At 30.9% G+C, this 20,764-nt stretch overlaps 2 protein-coding genes across 2 annotated transcripts; one reads left to right on the top strand and one right to left on the bottom strand.

Moving 5' to 3' along the window:
* Positions 1-6,484: 6,484 nt before the first annotated feature.
* TRIADDRAFT_52488 (uncharacterized protein) lies at positions 6,485-13,269 on the top strand (the record flags this gene model as incomplete). Its single annotated transcript, XM_002108929.1, has 11 exons — positions 6,485-6,637; positions 9,270-9,464; positions 10,527-10,728; positions 10,824-10,902; positions 11,104-11,140; positions 11,249-11,305; positions 11,397-11,533; positions 11,704-11,842; positions 11,916-12,005; positions 12,075-12,212; positions 12,433-13,269. The coding sequence occupies 11 exons, from the start codon at positions 6,485-6,487 to the stop codon at positions 13,267-13,269; spliced, it is 2,064 nt and encodes a 687-aa protein (XP_002108965.1).
* Positions 13,270-14,318: 1,049 nt separating this feature from the next.
* TRIADDRAFT_18601 (uncharacterized protein) lies at positions 14,319-18,975 on the bottom strand (the record flags this gene model as incomplete). The annotated part of the gene is made up of 16 exons (XM_002108186.1): positions 14,319-14,420; positions 14,487-14,526; positions 14,628-14,710; positions 14,814-14,867; positions 15,023-15,165; positions 15,248-15,359; positions 15,485-15,567; positions 15,677-15,793; positions 15,890-15,972; positions 16,758-16,943; positions 17,018-17,161; positions 17,239-17,273; positions 17,616-17,717; positions 18,018-18,101; positions 18,574-18,632; positions 18,876-18,975. Coding segments are annotated over 16 exons (1,527 nt in total), but the record flags the coding sequence as incomplete, so codon positions are not given.
* Positions 18,976-20,764: the final 1,789 nt, after the last annotated feature.

Below are 20,764 nucleotides of genomic sequence, written 5' to 3'. Positions count from 1 at the left end.
AAATGTGAAGATGTTTTAAATTTGTAATTGGTTATAGTCTTTGAACGACTACGGCTAAATGTCATAGACGATTATATTACAAACATTTTAAACTTTTATCAAATGAACTTATTACTCTTTACATGATTATGCTGTAAATATGAACAACAATAAAAAGTAGACTAGATAGTTACTTATTCGTGCACTTCTAATACGAAAAAGTGTTCTATTTAATTAAAAGTTATGAGCAGTCAATTACAACCTTTGAGTAACGTTGGCATTGGATTTATCGGCGAGTTGGAATAAGGTTACCATAACCAAAAGAAAAGGTAATAAGATCATTTTGAACGGTATCATGTTGTGATAATCTTAAGACTTATAAGATGTGGTTTACAATTGAGACCGAGTAACGTATAGTTCGATAATATCGTAATTAATTCGAGCAAATCTCTTTTAAGTAGATGTGAATTTCAGTATAGAATGGAATATAAAGACTAATCTTTAAATACGCGTATGATACTTCTAATATAATTTGTGACCGAAAGATAAATAAAATAAGTTTTTCTCTGACTCAAGTAGGCTATGGTCTGGCAGTCTTGCAATTTCAGCGGCGTGCGATGATGATGAACTGAATCGACGATAATGAAATAAAATGTAAACTACCAGTATTTATACTTATCATATCATATTCATCAGGGGGCTTGATGCCATTGATGTAATAGCGGATTATCAAAGGAAAAAAATTCAATCGGTTTATTGTCAAGTATAATACAAAACATAGCCGGCGTTGACGTAACTATCTAGTTGGTATATATTAGTCCTTTGATCCAATCCTTCTTTTCTACCTGTCTCTCTACTCTATTAAGAGAACGACATTGAGTAGACTAATTAAATTTCAATAACTGGAAATAATTTTACAGTACTTAAAATCACAATTGGTTTCCACAGCATAGTGGATTGTTATTTTTGAAATAGGTTGCGTCATCAAACGCTAATTTTAACTTTGATTGATAATTATCGTGGCTGGGCTGCAGACATTTGTTATATAGCTAATACTAATGCAATTTAGAGTATTTAGGTGTCATTTTCGTCACCTATCAAGATTAGACACAGAATATCACTTCAGAATTTTAAGTCAGTCAATTACAAAACTTTTAGCCATTGATGTTATTATAATTATTGATGGCTATTTCTATGACTGATTTTAAAGGGTTCAGGTTGAATGAAGATCATGGTTGAACATCCTAGAATTTTGTTAAAAAGAGTTTATATTTTGACCTTATCTATTGAAGATTCGGTTATTTGGGAAGGCATAAAATGGTCTTCCATCCTTTTTCGTCATTTCTTTTACTATAGATAATTTTCCCCTTCCCTTATATTTAGATTTCTATTTTAAAATTGCATGGGGTATCATTTATTACAATACTTGATAATGTCAATAAATTCTTTTAAAGTTTTATTAATTTTTTAATAGACAACATTAAGTAATAGCTAAGTATAAGGTAAGCATTATTTAGTTTATACTAGTACGGTAAGTATCATGACATCCAAATAATACTTGGCAATAATTATTGTCTGTAGACGATGATTTATATGGATTTTTGATCTTAAAATTATCTTGATTAATTTTACCGTAGATAGTAGAAAATGTAACTAAGAAAGGTATTGTAGCGATAGGACTGAGAAGAAGAGAGAAAAATATAAATATATCGTGTAAAAGTATTCATTATTCCTTATTCTACTGAAGTGATAAAAAGAAAATTTTTAATGTTAGTTTGTAACTTTAATCAAAATGAGTCACTATATCTTAATCGATACTGATCATTGGAATACGCATAAATTATAGTAATATACTAATGAAGCATCTGTTGATTAATATTCTTTATTTCAGATATTTTAAATGTTGTCCCGATTTTTGGCTATAGCAATAACAAATAATCTATGTCTTATTAAAGAATTTGTTTATTGTATTCTTATGAGAGCTATTTTTAAACTGGTTTTCGTTTAGGCTGTTATTTTAGAACTAAAGCCGGTAGGACTGTAATACACAGTGCGAACACATTGCTTAAAATGTTAAAATGTATTGATCTCTAATCTTGATTAAAACTATGACTTTGTGAATTAATTAAAAATCACATATATATTATCTTAACACAATGCGCTTATCCTTGTTTTGTTCCTTATTATGGCGTTGTAAAGGAACATCTAATATCATGCCCAGGCCTTTTCGGTTGTTTATTGATGTCCGAACTATTTTTTAATGCTTGATTTAAATCGACTTATTTATAGGGTGCCTATTTTGAGATAGTAGTCATACTGTCAGTGCATGCACTTCTGCCTCTCGTGTTGCCATCTTATTCTGATTGTGGATATTATTTAATTCTAAGACGGTCATTGTTACGAATTGGATATCACTGCTATTCGTTACCATTGTCACGTTATCATTATAGATGATATTAATATGGCACTTGCATATTTGATTATACCGATTTACTCTCTAATCACATAGAAATAAACTTTACTTCAAAGATCAGTAATACTGGCCGTTTAGAGGAACTATTAAAGATTCTATTGTTTGTAATAGCTTAACAGAAATTTATTAACATATAACCCAAAAAGCATTGCTACAAAATTCATCATCGATAAATTTAACGTTTGAATTATTAAATTAAATCTCCTCTATAGGTCTGTGTTATCTAAAGTATTAATGTTGTGTCTTGTAAATAGGAAAAATGTTAGTTCTAATCTATGATAGTAACATAAATGGGGGTAATTTAATTGGTATCTAGAAGTTAATTATTATAATGAGTAATTTGACTATACTCGTGTGTCATAAATGTTTGATGATATTTCCTTGTTTATGAACGACTGACTATTATCTTGTATGGAAAACTGCCTTTAACTATTATTAGGTAATGGTTAATGATCAAGGCATGCAGGACCAATGTAGTTTATGCCTTACCGATAAAAGTATAAGGATCTGCTATGTAAGCGTACTAAAAATGGATAATGTACGTGTAAATGTGACGTGCATATATACTGATTATTTATTTAATGGATATTTTGAAATTATATTGCTTATGCCAAAGGTTTACATGTACTGTGTATAATTACCAAACTGATGAGAAATGAAATCGAAATTTCTAATATGTCGTGTACTGTAGATATATTCAATTTCTAAAAATTGACATGATTCAGTCAGAAACGGCCAAACCGTCGTAATCCTCTAGAATTGATTTCTTAGTAAGAATACTAGTGAAAAAGCGGCAATATCTAATTTAGATTACTAGATTTATGACGAGGTATGTAACGAAATCGCAACTGATAAGTATCATAAAAGTTTATTTTTAATACAAATGCTTTGCCGTCTGATTATATGATAAGAGCATAGCGAGTAGTCGTATAATCTATAGAATAGGTGCACGATACTTGTCGGGATTGTTTTCATCTACGTTGAAAAATTGCTACCGTTCAGTATTAATAATTTTATCCGATATCGATTTTTAAGTTATAATTTGAATTAAATATTTAATATGAGAAGATAAATTTATTATGATCGAATTTAGTATTGTCGGTGTATAGATATATTAATTAATGTTGTAAAGAATTATGCCGTGAACTTTCATTTTTATTAATTGTACATTGAAGATAATTTCATAAATTCAGATAATAGCAAACTATAACCTTAACGGTTTCGTTAATCAAATAGCAGCATAATAACATGTATTTTTAGTAATACGATCAGAGAGAATTTACCTTTCCGCAACTGTGAATATGATATTTCTAAATTAACGTTTTAATTAATTATTGGCGCGCAATAGGTAAATCGGGATAAAGGTAAAAAATTTCAAAAATTGTTAATGAGTACAGTTCTTTAATTTATTAAGAATTTCATATTTTGACAATTAATGATGATAAAGGTAATAATAATTAAGTAGTGAGCACTTAAATGTATTCATTTAGGCAGAGCGATACGGACAGCACTGGAATTTAAATCCACGATAACTTTGCATATCTGCGGTGGTAGAAACTTTGATACTATGATGTCACTGCTATGTACTATAGTACATAGTATTTAATGTTAATAAATGAGCAATAACAAAGATGCCGACAGTAAATTCAGAGATGCCACTTATAAGAAATTGCTTATGGCATGACTAATGACTAATGGGCTATTAATCTTTCTAGTCACGTTTTTAGCTCATTTAGAGTTATTATGAGTTTAATATTATAATGTTTAGGTTTTACTCTTAGCTATAACAATTTGAAGTTACTTGAGCGATATTTACAATACAATACTAATCACGGTTTTAAATTAAAAATTACTTAAACTTCAATCTGCTAAGAATTTAATATTGCAAGAAATTAGGAAACCTTATGAACAACTAGGCCGTGTAGGATATAATATAGATAACTCATAATAAGTCAGTTACTTATTTATATTTAGGTAGCTTGGGGTTAGGTTATCATTTATTTATTAAAGGGTGTCAAACTTGTAAGCAACTTTACATATATTTATACATGAAATTAAGAATATAGAATAAAGAGTCATGTTCGGAAACGTGAGACTTCATTCATTAGAATATTTAAATTCCTTGGGTTTATTATATTAGCGAACGAAAAAGTGGGAGGAATGTTAATTTCAGCAGAGATTTCTGGGTTTTTAAATGTCGGACAAAGAAATAGGCATTTCAAGAATAACTGATTACATTAGAGTAAGCAACAGTAATTTATGCAGTTATATTGACATACTTTGCCTGAGTCTTACTTGGTCAGCAGCCGAAATTGGTTGTTGCAGCTTATTTAATTTTATAAAATATGATTAGCATTGCTACAGTATCATATATGGTATTTTCTTAACCTCTTACATTGCATTTTGCGTTCTAATAAATACCAATTCACTAGTCAAAGTTATTAGGTACAGTGGAATAAACATTCATCTTGACTTCTACGGTAATTATAGCATTTTATATCAATAGTCGTTCGCGTGAGTGTACAGGTGCAATTGAAATATTCGAGTGTCTGGAACATTACCTTACTAATATGGTTTACATGAAAGAATAGCATGTTTCTTTACGAGTTAAATCAAAATGTATGATTTCTGACAGTGACATTAAAGTTCTTAACCCTTATGACAAGAATAATAATTATAAGTTTCTACAATTTGCAACCTAAATTCAATTACCGTATTATCATAACTCTTTATTTTCATTTTAATTATGGATATAATAGTAAATGAATGATCAGATACTTCTAAATTTTGACTGAAATAAAATAATACACTCATTCTATTTATCGGTGTTATAATTACAATTGAAAGAGTGCACTTATAATATACGAATTACATCACAGGATTCATCTTATTAAGTTCTATAATAATGTACATAATTTTCAATTATACATTTTTATGGAAATTTACACTACTTAAGGTTAAATAAGATTACATTATTATTGTAATTTAATTCATAAAGTTGTTGTCATACCTGTAATTTTTTCGATATTAGTAATTGTAAGATCGATTGGATGCTCGTATGTCCGCGATCTTACTGCAAAAATTAGGAAATTCGTAGCATGGCATAGAAAATATATGCTTATATTTTTTAAAGACTTGAGAAATATAGAATTTTGTTTTATTCAATGATGATGATAGTTTTAATCTTGGCAGGCATTTACTTATTAAATAAATTAAAATCGGTCCTGTATATATTTTCAACTAATTACTATAACTACAACGAACAGTAATTACGAGTCGTATGTTTGTTTGAAAATTTTAGACGATGGTACAGTTCGTCATTTGATTTGCAGTACATGGAGGATAGTTAGCGTACTATCAGAAAACGATTGCAGCTTTCACTCGTTAGGAGCCGCGTAAACATACGCAGAGCTTAAATTTAGGTAATAAATATAGATTGCATAAATATACAATATACCAATGCGTTTAGTAATTTGCTTATTGCGTGCTATATTTAGAGAACCTCTGCAGGACAGTATGGTACAGTACAGTCTTCATCGGTAAATGTAAACAAATTTGAGTAAAGTACTGTACAGTACAGTACAGTACTGTACAGTACCCCAATTGTTTGAACTGTAAAGAAATACTGTAGGATTCCTGTACAGTACTGTACACTGTACAGTACAGTACAGTACCAAAATTGTTTGAGCTGTGCAGTACTGTAAAGAAATGGGATTGTACAGTACAGTACTGTACAGTACACTGTACAGTCTAATAAAGTACTGTAGCTATGTACTGTACATATACAGTACAGTGCATTATACACTGTACAGTGTACAGTACTGTACTGTAATGTTACTGATAGCCCGCGGCACAGTCCAGTCCGGTCCAGTCCTAGTCCACTACAGTAGTGTACTGTACGTGTAGCGTACTGTACTGTACGATGGTTGAGTTAAGTCAATTATTTTCTGTACAGTGGGCTTTATGTATTAGTTAGCACATCAGCGATGTTGATAAAGGCACCACGATTAATTTTATCAAGATTAAATTGAGATGGATGATTTAAAATCATCAAAGAAACGCAAGGCTTGTGGAGCATGTGGCCCATGCCTTAAGAAGGAAAACTGTGGATCTTGTAAAAATTGCCTTCACCGTAAAACCGGGCATCAAATTTGTATTTATCGAAAATGCATCCGTTTGAAAAAGGTTGGAAGCGTTTGCGATTTTATTACTACAAAGTTTTAGTACTGTACACATGTGATGTAAGCATACTATACTGTGATTGTACTGTACACTAGTGGAGTACCGAGTAAATAACAACAATATTAATTGAAAATCGTATACGGTCGTGGACTACCAGAAACGGTACATTTGACACAGTAAATAATGTTTAAATGTTGATGAATTTGGGATATACAATAATTAAGTACAGCATTTAAAAAAAACTAGTCTGTGAAATTACAAGGCAGCACCTTACGGAGTAAATTTAAAAGTATAGAAATAAATTACGGTATACTTGTAGGTTGTATTACTATATATTAGTTGTAATAAAAAGGGAAATTTTATAAATTATGAGCTCGAAAATTAATGAATCAGTTAGTCATTAATACAGCTCACTTAATTCTATTAATCGATCTAGGTACGGGTATTTAAAATTTTAGATTATCGCTTTCTATTAATTTCTTTATAATTCATTATTTGTATGGCTTTACTTTATCATTCACGTAGAAAGTGATAGCTATGTATTGCGATTTTGAAAGATTCATGAATTTTTTTTACCATACATTGATGGTGCTATTAGTTTTACATGTTAATCAATCATACTGTAGCTCTACTTATTTCCAAGTATTTCGAAAGACGAAATCTATTGCAATGTTTCTATGAAAAATCGTGCAACTTTATCCTATGCTATACTGGACTCCACACTTAAAACAGTTAAACAACACAGTACCACACTACAGTATTATGAGTAGATACTAGACACTAGTAAATAGCTGACGCAAGGAAGTTAACGTAGCCAATTTTAGATTTTGAATCGGTTAACCACGTCAGCAATCACTGTTATTGCTATACTTGCCTGCAATTCAATTGTAATTGACTGGAAATTCGAGGTTCGGATTTTAGATAGGTACTCTGGTTCGTACATCTTCAGTTTAGCTCTGCTTCTGCAGTTAGTAAATATAGACTACATGCGGATACTGTCATTGTGGAGGGATAAGGTGAATTAATTAAATCACCGTTTCGATGGATCGCTTACAGTGATAGCAAGCAATGCCTAGCATACCTTAAAGATAACGATACTAGATTATACGACTGTGTAACGTGTATGGAAGGTTATGCATGTCGTATACGCGTGTTTTAGAATTAAAACTGGACACTATTTCACTATTTCAGGCTTAAAAATTGAACGGGTAGTTTCTAGCAGTAATAATTATAATTAATTAATTATTACTAGTTATTTATAGTATACGCGTAATGTATTATACAAGAGGGAAACCATTGCCTGTAGTAGTGTACAGTATAGTAGCATTTTCTAAAGTATTTACCTTTGTTATTCTTAATTATTGTATAAATTGGTATAAATTGTGTACCAAATTTATGAGGGCTATATCGAAAAGCTAGAGAAAATACAGTATTACTCTAAATTTCTATTTTTATATTATTGATTGACATTATGAAGATTTCTGACAAATGATTATAACTAATAATCAGTTATCAGTAAAGTTAGAATAACAATTTCAAGTGGGCATTCTCGTAGGTCCCGGACCTAGATCTTCGCTCTATAAATTTGGTAAATGAGTGCATTTGAGTGCTGTCCTTTTCAATAATATTATTTTGAAGTGTATCTCATTAATCGACGGCAATAAATGCCTGTTATTCTAGCGGTTTATTCAATTGAAATTACCTGTGATTAATACAATAATGGTGAAGAAATTAGAAAATGATGAATTGTCCTTAAAGTACAGTATGTATAGGTCAGCTATGGGATTTGTTTTAATTATTGCCAGTGTAGCTTTAAAAGTGCGACTTGTACAGTATGTGGTGACGATACCGATTGCATACGTAAATAATTAATTAATTAAATACTAAACTTGCTATTTTACTGGCTTAAAGTCTCTAGAGATAACGGGTAAAATGAGAAATGAATAGTGGAGATGTTTAAATCCAGAGAGCAGACAATAAATTAGTATTTTATTACAAGATCAATAGGATGAAGTGTTTTAAAAGAATACTCACATTTTAGTAATTCTTTGAGTGAATTCTGACTTGTTGTTATTTTAAGTCGTATACTAATTAAATGGGTAGTAGAATAATTCGTATTTACGAAATTAGGGTATATTGAGTATATGATTTTTTTTACTTTAATCGATTAAATATATAGACATAAATCTTATTCATTTTTCGAAGAATTTCTAGAGACATAGATGTAATGTATAGTTCTACTTATTGTCGAACTTTACAGTAAGAGAATATCAAATAAAAAATAAGGAAGAATATAAAATACTGAGATCGACCGCAATGAATATCAGTAACAGGAAATCGATGTTTATTAAAGCAAGATAATTATCTACAGTACACTTAAGTATATCTGCTATAGTACATTGTTTCCGGTATTTGAAACACGAACCGTAATTAACTATTACATGAATCCGTTGAAGTGTAATCGGCTCAATGTGAGCTACTGTGAAGCAATAAACTAATATACCCTAATATTCATTGTTGTTCCTGTTTAACTATCAATCTTGCTGTCTCATATAGTATATTTGTTTATCGCATTGAGATATAAATTTAATAAAGATGTCTATAATTTATGTGATTATATTTAAATATATTTTAGTCAAATGGAAATCAAAATGACTACGATACTAGTGATTCTCTTCCGTCGCCTGGTAATACAACTCATACCGTCAGAAACGTTTCTAAAAAAAAGAAGACTATCCGTGATCTTGTTAAAGGGTCAGGACGCTGTTCGTCAAAAGCTTTCGCTAAGAAGAATCAAATTAGCCGTAAAATTAAGAAGAAAAGATTGCAGGTACTGGAGCATTGTTTATAGACAAGAGTTATAATTAGGCAATTACTTCATTGACGTGTATCACTTAGCAAATTATTGTCTACACCATTTCAAACTACAAGGAGCGCTTCAATAATTTAATACTCTCGGGGTACATGCTATTCGTTATATTTATTGTGTAGTATTACGGCATTGTTAAACTACAGCACATAGTCTGCTGAATCTTTTGATCACTTCTTCATTATAGAACTTAGTATAGTGTTGTGACATTTAGTATCCTTTTATATCTTCTGATATTATACCTAGTTACTTTACTTATAGTTATTGCAATAAGTTATATTTTCGTTTTTTTATATATTAAAGTAGACAATACTGTACGAAAATAAGGAAGGGGGTCATTGATGTTGGTGATAGCAAGGATTTTTATGCAATTTTTCTTTGTCTCTAATCATTTACGTTAATTTTGGCTAGAAATCAGGGATATTTATTATTATAGGGCATATAATTTCGTAAAGGCTGCCATCGTAAACTAAAAGTACCTATTACAGACACTACCTTAATTTAAATAGTTTATTGTTGCTTGGATAACGATGATACGTTTCACTTAGTTGTTCTCCTTTACTAGTTACCTATGTGAGCAAAGTCAACATGATTACTTTATATTAGTTTATCCCATAGATTTTTACCTTTGTGCCCTTGCTGTATTTACGTGCTGATTTTAAGATATATCATACAAGTGATCACTACTGTACTGTATATAATACGTATGTTATGCTATGCAATCAACCAATCAGCTTGGGACTAAATGAAGGTAATATTAACCCTAACTCAAAGTTAGGTCATAATTTATAAGTATCATATTATATTTTGTAACTTGCAACACTACATTTATTATGACTATCGTTTATCGCACGATGTGCAGAACATCATTATAAATTTAACTCCCTCAGATTATTATATTTTCTGTTTATGTGATTTTACTTCATATATATATATATAAACAATTAGAGTGTGTAATTGCTTAGTTTTTGGTATACTGCAAATGCGTTCTAAATATTTTGTATGCGATATAACAATCTACAGAAAATGCAATCTTCGAAATCAGTTAAAAAAGAGCACACCGATCGAAGAGAACCTGATATGATGGAATGCGATAGTAGTAGTATGCAGACGCAAAGATTATATTCTCAGTCTGAAAGAAAGAAACGTAAATCAAGAAAAACAAAATCGGTGTCATATGCGGAAGAGCAGCATGATCATTTAGATTACAATTGCCAATGTCAAGGTAAATTAAATGCGAAGTTATTTATATAATCCCAATGTAGTACAAATTGTATAGTATTTTGATGTACTCGTAAAACACTTTAATTTGTTTTATAGACGAAGACGGAGCTCCTTTTTACACCCAGTTAGGAGTTGCAGGAAGTACTGAGGAATTACGCGAAATGTTAAGAGACAGGTTTGTCTTGGTTTAAGTGCATAACAATGCAAACATCTGGTTCTGTAGTCATCCTTAGTTTGTGTTTATAGTATGGATAGTCTTTCAATCTGTAGTTTCATTGTAAAATTATTAGTCACTTTTACATATAGGATAGTTTATAGTTACAATCGGTAAGATGATTTCTGTTGATCATTATTTTGCTATACGCTATTCAATTAGGTTTCGGATAGATGAATCTAAGCTTCGGGTTATAGAGGTTAGATTTTTATGAAATAAATTTGATGAATATGTCGAGTAAAGCTAATTGTTACGGTAATAAAGTTATGTGCGTAGTAACTCTATTGATAATATCGTCAAATATCAGGTTGAATATACCGGAGTTGAGTCAAAAACATCAGATGGATGTCCGAGAGCTGAATGGGTATGTAGAGCACAGAATACAATGGACTTTAGTTCTAGTGAAAGTAACAGATGAATTGACAGTCACGGTTACAATCATTATTATCTGTTAGGCGATTAGACGCATATCTAAATCCGAGAAATTATTGGCCTTGGTTCATCGCCGTCGTGGCCATACTTGTAAAGCGTCTGTAGTGCTGATGGCTATTGTTGCGTGGGATGGCATTCATCCTGATCGTGCTAATGTCCTGTATGCTCAATTGTCTACTATATTATCGCAATATCCATCAGATAAAGTCTCATATGGCATTAATGAAAGGCAATTCTTGAAATCATTATCTTAAGAATTTTTTGTCTTGGATTGTGATATACTTTAACAAATCAGAGTTTCTTAGAATCGCGTATTCTTCAATAAATTAGGCAAGACTGCCATTGTCAAGGAACTGATAACCAGAGAGAAGGAGCTGCTTTTACTTTGGGAAATATGTACCAAACGGAAGACGATGGTTTAAAAATCATCTTGAACGCTAGTGCTTATCAACTAGCTGATAGCGCGAAGGTGCAATACAATTTGACGGTAGTTATCGGCAGTGAAGTAGTAAATAGGTATATTCTTGCAATCATAATTATAGGAACAAGAATTAGCAGAAGCCCTTGAATCTTTGGCAGCTGATTTAGCTCCTGTTTATAAAAAATTTGCCCCTTGGGCATATAATAATCAGGTAAAACGAGAGAAATTTCAGTTTTAAAGATTTGGTCTTAATTGTAGTTGTTGTTACTAATTGTTCCAGATCAAGTATCAAGAAAACTGTGTAGGCAAAAGCATAAATGAAGAAAAAAATGGTCCCTTTTCTGGAGTTATATGCTCGTTGGACTTTTGTGCACATAACCATGTTAATACTGAGGGCCTAGATGATGGAGCATCGATGGTAAGATACTAGTTAAATTTTATTGTATATTGCTAACAGTATTAACGCACATTCATCACATAACAGTAAATATAAAGATAAAGGCATTTTATGGTGTGTTATAGTTTACCTAATGCGATTAAATTGGAGGTTTTTAAAAAAAATATTTGTCGAATTATATGTACAGGCATTACTAATACTAAAAAAGTCAGTGTTTAAAAACTTCTTTATACGTCTCAAGGTTTGTACTCTCTTGAAAGATCCTGAAGATGAAAATGTCAAGAACCAACTCCATATTTATCCTATGTACCGGCCATTATCCAGATCATCAACAACAAATATAAATGATGATAGCATTCTTTCGCCTTATGATATGAGTGAGATAGTAGGAAATGGATTAGGCGATTCTACGTCGTTTTTACAAAACTCTGGAATTGATGAATTTGAATCTGCATTACCTGCTGGTATAGAAAGGGTACATACTACCCTAGATAGCGACAGTGCAATAGGGATTGGCACGAGTGGTATAGGGTTAACATTACCTCATGGATCATTATTAATTGAGTGTAGTAGTAAAGAAGTTCGGGCTACCACTCCAATACAAAGCCCCGACCGCTCACATCCCCAACGGATAACTATGACTTTTTTTCACCACAAAACGTTGAAAGCAAGTCAACGCGAACTTTTACGTCAAAAAGAAATTAAATTTCGAAATCAACAACATCTTTATAATAATACTGGTAAAACTCCTTTACGAGCACATACTAGCGGTAATAATCCATTAAATTATGGCAATACATCATTTCCGTCAAGCATGAAACGTTCTGTAGGCCCATATCCGACTACTGATTCAAAATTTAGAATTTTTGATTTGAATCATAGAAATCAAGTTCTCACTGGACTGACAACAAATCAGCAGGCCATTTCTAGCACTGATAATACTACAACTTGTGATAACATTAAAATTTATACTAGAGGAATTTTCACATTGCCAACTAGTACTAACACTCTTGTAAAGTCAATAGGAGATACAAAACCGGTAGTAAGTGGGCCCTATCAGCGTTGGTTTCGCCCATAGGAATTATTTTTGATGAGTCATTGGAGACAAATATTTATAACATGTTGAATGTTTTTATGCTATATATCAATAGAATTTGATATTACCCAAACGGGAATAAAGAGAAAAACACGGATTTTATGTAAATATGTTTAATAGTTTGAATATACTTTGCATTACTTTAATGAGAGTATATGTAGATTTGTCATTTATAAGTATATTTCCATCGTACACTTTTTTTAAATAACTGTCACTAGGTGGCTTAAGAGATTCTTTTGATACGATTTTATACTAACAGTAGTATTCATTTTAAAATGTTTATTGCCTAATTTCAAAAGTTCTGGTACTGTTTTAATAAGGAATTAGCATTTCATGTATTATTTTTACAGACACTTGATTTCTGAAGCATTCAGATATAATAAAAGTAAATTTTAGATGATAGTTATGTTATCATTGATGAGTCTTTTCATTTTAAAAACTACTTATTACTAATATTAAACTATACTTAATTAAAATATATAGATTAGGTTTTGTCACTCAGATGGAAATGATTTAATATTTTATAATGCCGGTAATGAAAACTTGTCTATTGTCCTTACAGTAATCAAATATGAACTTGCACACCACAGATATAGCTTCTAACATTGGCAAAATCGTAAGAAGTACCGTTCTTCTGGGTAAAAAGTAATCAAGTACAAGCAATATTATAAATAATTCAAGAGGATTCCTTTATATTGTTAATTGTGATAAAGTAGTTGATTTGAGTCGATAGTTTACGCGTATATCGGTAAACTCACATGTAATTCCGACATGATTTGTACTATACCATCTACCGTAAGAAAACTAATTTCCAGAACGGATAGAGAATTTAAGAAAAAAGCATCATTTTTACTTTCAAAATTTCGTATAGATGATATGCGGTAAAGTTATCTATCCTATAAATATTCCATTTTCGCAATTTTCATTATAACACAGTTTCGTTATTGGTGTAGCTGTCTTTGCATTAACTTTTTTGTAAAGAATATTTTAGTTGTGAGAGTACCGTATGAACGGTAATATATAACTACGAACTATAACAAATCGGTTCTTTCTTCATCAGAATCTGATGTCCTGATATCTCTATACCATTGATTAGTAACTCGCTTAAGTTCAGCTTGCGCAGCATGGACTTCCTGCCAGTAAAAAATAAACGAATTGGATTAGGTTTAGAATAGTTTAAATACGTACAAGAGGCCTACCTGATGAGTTACGTGTCTTCTGAAAAAAGGACTAAGGTACCTTGAAAGCAATATAGATGGAATAATTTGGAATTATAGCTTTAGATCAGAGAATAAGTATAGTAGGTAAGGCGTTTATAATTAATCTAAGGCGAATAGTACTTAGAATCAATACGAGCGAATCCCTTCAATGAAGTTCCAGATCTGAATGTGTGCTCTATTTCATCTGTATCTATAGCATTACCCTACATAAGGCAAAGGTAATTTTAAGAATGCAATGAGTTAATTAAAGTATCAGATCCAATGGGATTTCAAATTCACGCAAATAGTGATTGTTCATGACGATACCATTTCCTCAGTTTTATTCAGCGTTACTTTACTGTTACTTTGTACGCCTAAATACTGAGTTGTAAAGACAATCAATTTTAGTAACTGGCCACCATTTTTATCACTGATGCTGTTATTAATCTTGAATTGTGCATGTAACGAAATAATCCAGATTATAATACTGAAATAGTTTTTAGGCCCTTTACTTGATGTAGCGTATTTATACCTACCTTAAGTAGTGGCAGTGTTGATCCGCCTAATACCAAAATTGTGAATAAGACAATAATAAGAGTAGAAGTTATGATAATACTTCGCTTTTCATGGTCGAATTCAATATGAATGCTAAGCGCGAATGCAATGGCGCCTCTTAAACCTATAAAGATTAAGATTGAGGATATTAATCTAATTTATAGGCATTAATAAAAATTATTATGCTTAAGCTGTATTTCACCTACCACTAAACCACATCACAAACTGCATTTTCCTAGATATTTTAACTTCTCTAAATCGATTGACGACTAAACTTAAGGGGAAGATATTACAAGCTCTACCGAGCAAGCAAAGAATCTATGGTTCAAAAAACGAGAATATTATGCTATTCATTTATTCGCTAAATATAGAGCTTCTGTTGCATTTGCTGTTTGGGTATAACGAATACGGTCGTGAATTTTGCGTTATTAATAGATACTTACTATGCTCCAGATTATAAAAGCCGGCTTAAAAGTATGATTAAAACTGAACAGAGCCATACCAAGATAAGCAAAAACACAAGTTTCTAAATTAAATAATGAAAACGATTATTTTGATACTGTAGTATTATTATATTTTGCGCAGATTTTTTTAAAGGATTTATATCACGGTATATTACTATTTAGATCGCTAACCTGCTATGAAAGCTACAGTTCTAAAAATTTGTTGGACGGTCATTTGGGTTACAGGAGAGAGATTGAAGTGAGTGTAATGCGCCATAACGATACCGCAAAAGAGGATAGCCATAATCCCTAGTTTTTGGTTAAGTTATTATGGGTAAAATTGATTCAACACAGTAACTTGTAATTAAATATTATAAACGAGGGCAGAAATATTTATGTTGTTACCTGATAGTTGTAATCCTTCTGATAAGCTATATGGCAAATAAGAAAATATTAACAGCATCCCTAGTTCTAGAGAAGGACTATTTCTAAGCTGAAAGTGTTTAAATATTTACGTACGTTAAAGAATAAATCATTTTCAGAGAAATGTTTAATTTTTATAGTTGAAACTCTAAAACTGATTTTTAATGTTTACTAGATGCTTATAGAACTGATGAAAATATCCGTTGCATACTCGTATGTGACTTTCATTTTCGCAATACGATCACTATGAAAGCTGATAAAGGTTGTTTACCAGTATGTGAAGAAAGGTATATTATGTTAGGCTAAAGAGGATTATTTAATATCGATCATACAAAAATATCATAACGGTATTTATATCAAGAGAACTAATGCCAATGTAATACGTTTAATTTACGGGGTTGATAGTAATCTCTTAACCTAATTTACAGGTAAGTTAACGTAATCTATCTTCACATTAATATCTTTTCACGAAAGACGCGATCATAATTTGTGTGAAGCTCTGACAGCAGTTTGCAAATCCACACGTACTGTAAGTATTCCAAACCGCGCTAGAAAACTGTTGTAAATAAATAACGATAAATTTTTATGGATAATTTGATAAAATTTCTAAAAGGAAGAGAAATAACAAGGCGCGATAACTCGAATCTAGGACATTATTATTGCTGTATTTCAGGTAAGATGGTTCGTTTATGATGTTGCATATAGTAGTGTAAGTGAAATAGCCTTAGGTTTACTGGAAGAAGGTAGTTCCATATTACTGCCGTACTTTGTCTTCAGTCTCTAGTTGGTATCCATTAAGCAAAAATAGAAGTAATTACTATACGGTCCATATAATGTTTAGTTGTGATACATAGTTAAGATGTGCGATAGATTTGCTTTAGAAAGATGTATTATGGATATCAGAGCGCTTGCCAAAGCGAATGCAATCCCTATACTAGAAGATGCAAAGAACATAACAAAGAAATGTCCAATGGCTTTAAATGCCGCTAAGGTAGATCCACCCAAAGCTTGAGCTTTCGAGAATTCTAAGATAGAACTGCAATAGAGAACCGTTAATGATATCACAACTACAAATAATAATTAGAAAAGTGTTGCAATTTTTATACTAACTTCGTCATAACGATAGAAACAGCATCATTTAATACGCTTTCACCAAACACTAACATATTTAATGTTGGATTAACATTTAATGCATGAAATATGGCTAAAGTCGCAACGGGATCTACAGCTGAGATAAGGGAGCCGAAAGCAAAACTAAAAAATGTTAAATTAAGATGTAAGTTCATCATTTTTATCCTGACGATTGTTGATATTAAATACAAGAATTTTACCTTTCGGTAAGAGTCAGGGGATATATGATTTGAGCCTAGGAAATAAAACAGTTATTAGTTATTATATGTATATGCTAAAGTAGCTTGGAGACGTAATACTACTTGCATAATACTAAGCAATAAATTTATTTTGGTTTATGCGTGATTGATATTGAAGTCTTATGATATTACTGATGAGAAAGCATAGCGTACAATAAGGCACTATTTTCCTTATTACAAAGGATCGATTTAATAATATACCATAGTTTACAGCTGAGCTTTACAGTCGAAGTTATACACACAAATTTTAGGACGAATTTACTGTTGCATTGTCTGTATGTTACAACTAGAGAATATCAGGTATTTAGGCTAATTCCATATAATCAAAGAAACATTACCATTCCAAGTAAGTAGATCCCTCCACCGACGACGATAGCGGAAATTGCCGTACCAATAATAGCAAATGTTAGTATTGATCCAATGTTAAAGAAGAAGTTACCCTACATTTATTGATATTAATTATACTTATGAACGAGTGTATAAATTTAACATACAATTTGGTACTTCATGCTACTGTAATTAGAATTACGTAAGATTTAAGGGACTTATTTACTATACGAGAATATTATATTACAAGCTGATAAAATGTTACATAACCTCTAATATGAGATATTAAACAAATTATTAGTAACTGGCGTGATCAAATTGAAAATGAAAGACAATATGGTAGTGATTTCGATAAAACGAAACATCTTAGTAATTTATTATATCAATTTACATTTATACTTGCTAAATAATACCTTATGCAAGGAATACCCTGACTCGAAGATTATTGGGGGCAATAAGACAACGAAAAAAAATGTTGGATCGAAAACTTCTTCTTTCTAAAACGAGAATGGTAGGGAGTATGAATTAGTATATTCGGAGGGTAAAATACTAGCAGTTACATACAGTATATAATCACGTTTTGTGATTGATAGTAATAGCCAAAAGATTTATTGAATCAACAAAATCAAGGCCTGGTAATCCCTAGCAAAATTGAATATACTCATATATCAAGATGATGTGTAAATCTTTGTTTACGGTTCTTACATAAAGTTAATGATAACTAGTACACCCATCGCTTCGTATGTACTGAAAAGTACATATACACACATACACACCGACAAAATTATTGTAATACAATTATTAGATGAATAAACAGAATGTCGATACCACTAGTAATATTTATCCAAGAGGAATCAGATGTACAATACTTATTGCATTGTTTTTAGGTATTGCATTCGGAGCGCTGGCTAAGCTCATGAACAAATTTGTTAGTAAATTATTACTTATAATGATTGAAATAGTAGATACCTGCCAGTTTCCTAAATCGAAGTCTTTCATACCTTGTAAAATACCTCCAATTATGGCTCCTGTTTAATTGGTTAAACAGTAGCGATTTCGGAATCAATTAATTTGATAATGAGATTCTTAGAAATTATTAAGAATGTTGATTTATATATATAGCAAAATACGAAACTGCAAAACAGGACGATATTTAATTAAACTGTTGCTACTAATATATAGCATATAGTATTATGTACTGATGAGGATATAAGTAATATGATATTAATGACGTTTAAAATTAACAGGAAGGTTTAGACATTAAATCTTACCAAAGATAATGATGGCGATACTTTCCGGCACTGCATGAATCTTAAATTTTATGAAGGTGTATACCAAAAGGATACAAAAGGCTATATAGAAATGGGTGAAATCAGAATCGTGTTTGATATAGAAGTTAATTCATAGAGTTAATACAATATTCTTTTCCTGACTTGCTTTATAAACATTTCGGTTATACAGTTATTTGGGATGAAATACAGGCACTGGTGTGTAGGTGTGCTGTTAAACAGCTTTAATTAAGTACGCGTATACATGAAGGAAAAGCTCTGTTAACATGCGCATAGCCCATTTCATAAACTTACTTGTGATATTATTAAATCATTTTAACTTCGTTCTATCAAATTATTTATAAAATATTCAGTATTTTGAAAATAAGAAGTGAGTATTTACACTGTACATCATACATCAGCACATTTTCGTTTTCTATATTACACTGTATATTAGCAGTATAATTGCTATAAGGTGCTCTATAATATCAAATAATTATTAAGGTAACTTGACAGTGATTACAGTAATTAATTATGATCGGCAATCTACATTTACTTACTGAAAGACGATTGTTATTTTGATTATGATGATAAATCGACATAAATTTGTGTATTGTTTTAGCAATAAAGCACATCTTGAGTTAAGTTAATGGAGTAACTTCAATGATGATCTTAACATTGATATGTGTTATAAAATTTTAAGTTAAGTTTGAAACGCCTAGGCATAGAGTATACATATATTACGGTAATGAAACGATTTCTATTCTATTTTTGTCAATAGAATAATTTCATTTATTAGCTTCTAATAGTAATATTAGAATATTGTAATACTACAGCACATTAAATGATATTTGCAAAACGAACGTTAGGTTAAAGCATTAAAGATTCTACCGTTTCCATCGATTGTATCTGACGTAACATAGAAATTACTGCTGAAACAAGTAAGTTTGAGATACTCGTCGAAGATGCAAGTGCGGTATACAGTACTGTACTGTTCTGTGAATGTACAGTAACAAGACTGCTAGTAGAAAGTCTAGTAGGTTTTCCTTCTAATAGTCCATGCAGTATACTATAGTATAGTAGGCCGGTTCAGAATGCAGAAAGTTGTAAAAAGTTGCGCCTGGATAATTCTATGTCATGCCATATTACAAGGTAATTTCGTGTATTCTGAGTCGGCTTAATATACAGTATATTATTGTTGTGTTCCAACTATGGTTCCAAATTTTAATCGTAACTATTGCAAATGATGTCATAAGCTTACACTTGTAATCACCTATGTAGTACGATATCTTCTGTAAATTTTAGTAGTTAATTAAAGTAGTTCTTGATTGTAAATTCCCTAGTTTTCAGAGTAATTTATCCTAGTAGGCAAAAGTACCCCAATTAATTTAGGAATGCTCTAGTAAAATCGTTAAATCGTTTGCATGCAAATAAAGCAGAGAAAATAAAAACCGTTTTAATATACAGCATGGATGCACCTTTAATAAAGTAAATAAATAACCATACTCACCCAGTATTAACAATAAGAAAAAAATTGTTAACGTAATGTCCGACTCAGATGTTGTACTTATTGGTAACGTAGTAGTGTTGATTATCTTCAACGTAATGAAGTCCGTTGTAGAGTGATTCGCAAAGTATGATCTGGAAAAATAAAATGAATTAATAATAATAAGCTTTGCTTTGCTACACCTAATAAGTAGTAAAAGGCTATAGTACTGTACAATATAGCTCCAAATTAGTACTTTCTGAATAGTTTCAATGAAGATTTAAAATTATCTGGACAATATTGTAATTCTCATTTAAATGCAGCAACAAATTTCATTACTGTATTGTATGTATAATATATTTTGTAGAATCATTGCTTTAAAAAAAACATTGAAATCTTGCATGCT

The sequence above is a fragment of the Trichoplax adhaerens genome, genomic scaffold (genome assembly GCF_000150275.1).
Source record: "Trichoplax adhaerens TRIADscaffold_1 genomic scaffold, whole genome shotgun sequence".
Taxonomy (NCBI): domain Eukaryota; kingdom Metazoa; phylum Placozoa; class Uniplacotomia; order Trichoplacea; family Trichoplacidae; genus Trichoplax; species Trichoplax adhaerens.
The sequence above is the reverse complement of the archived record's forward strand: the minus strand, read 5'-3'. Positions and strand labels throughout refer to the sequence as shown.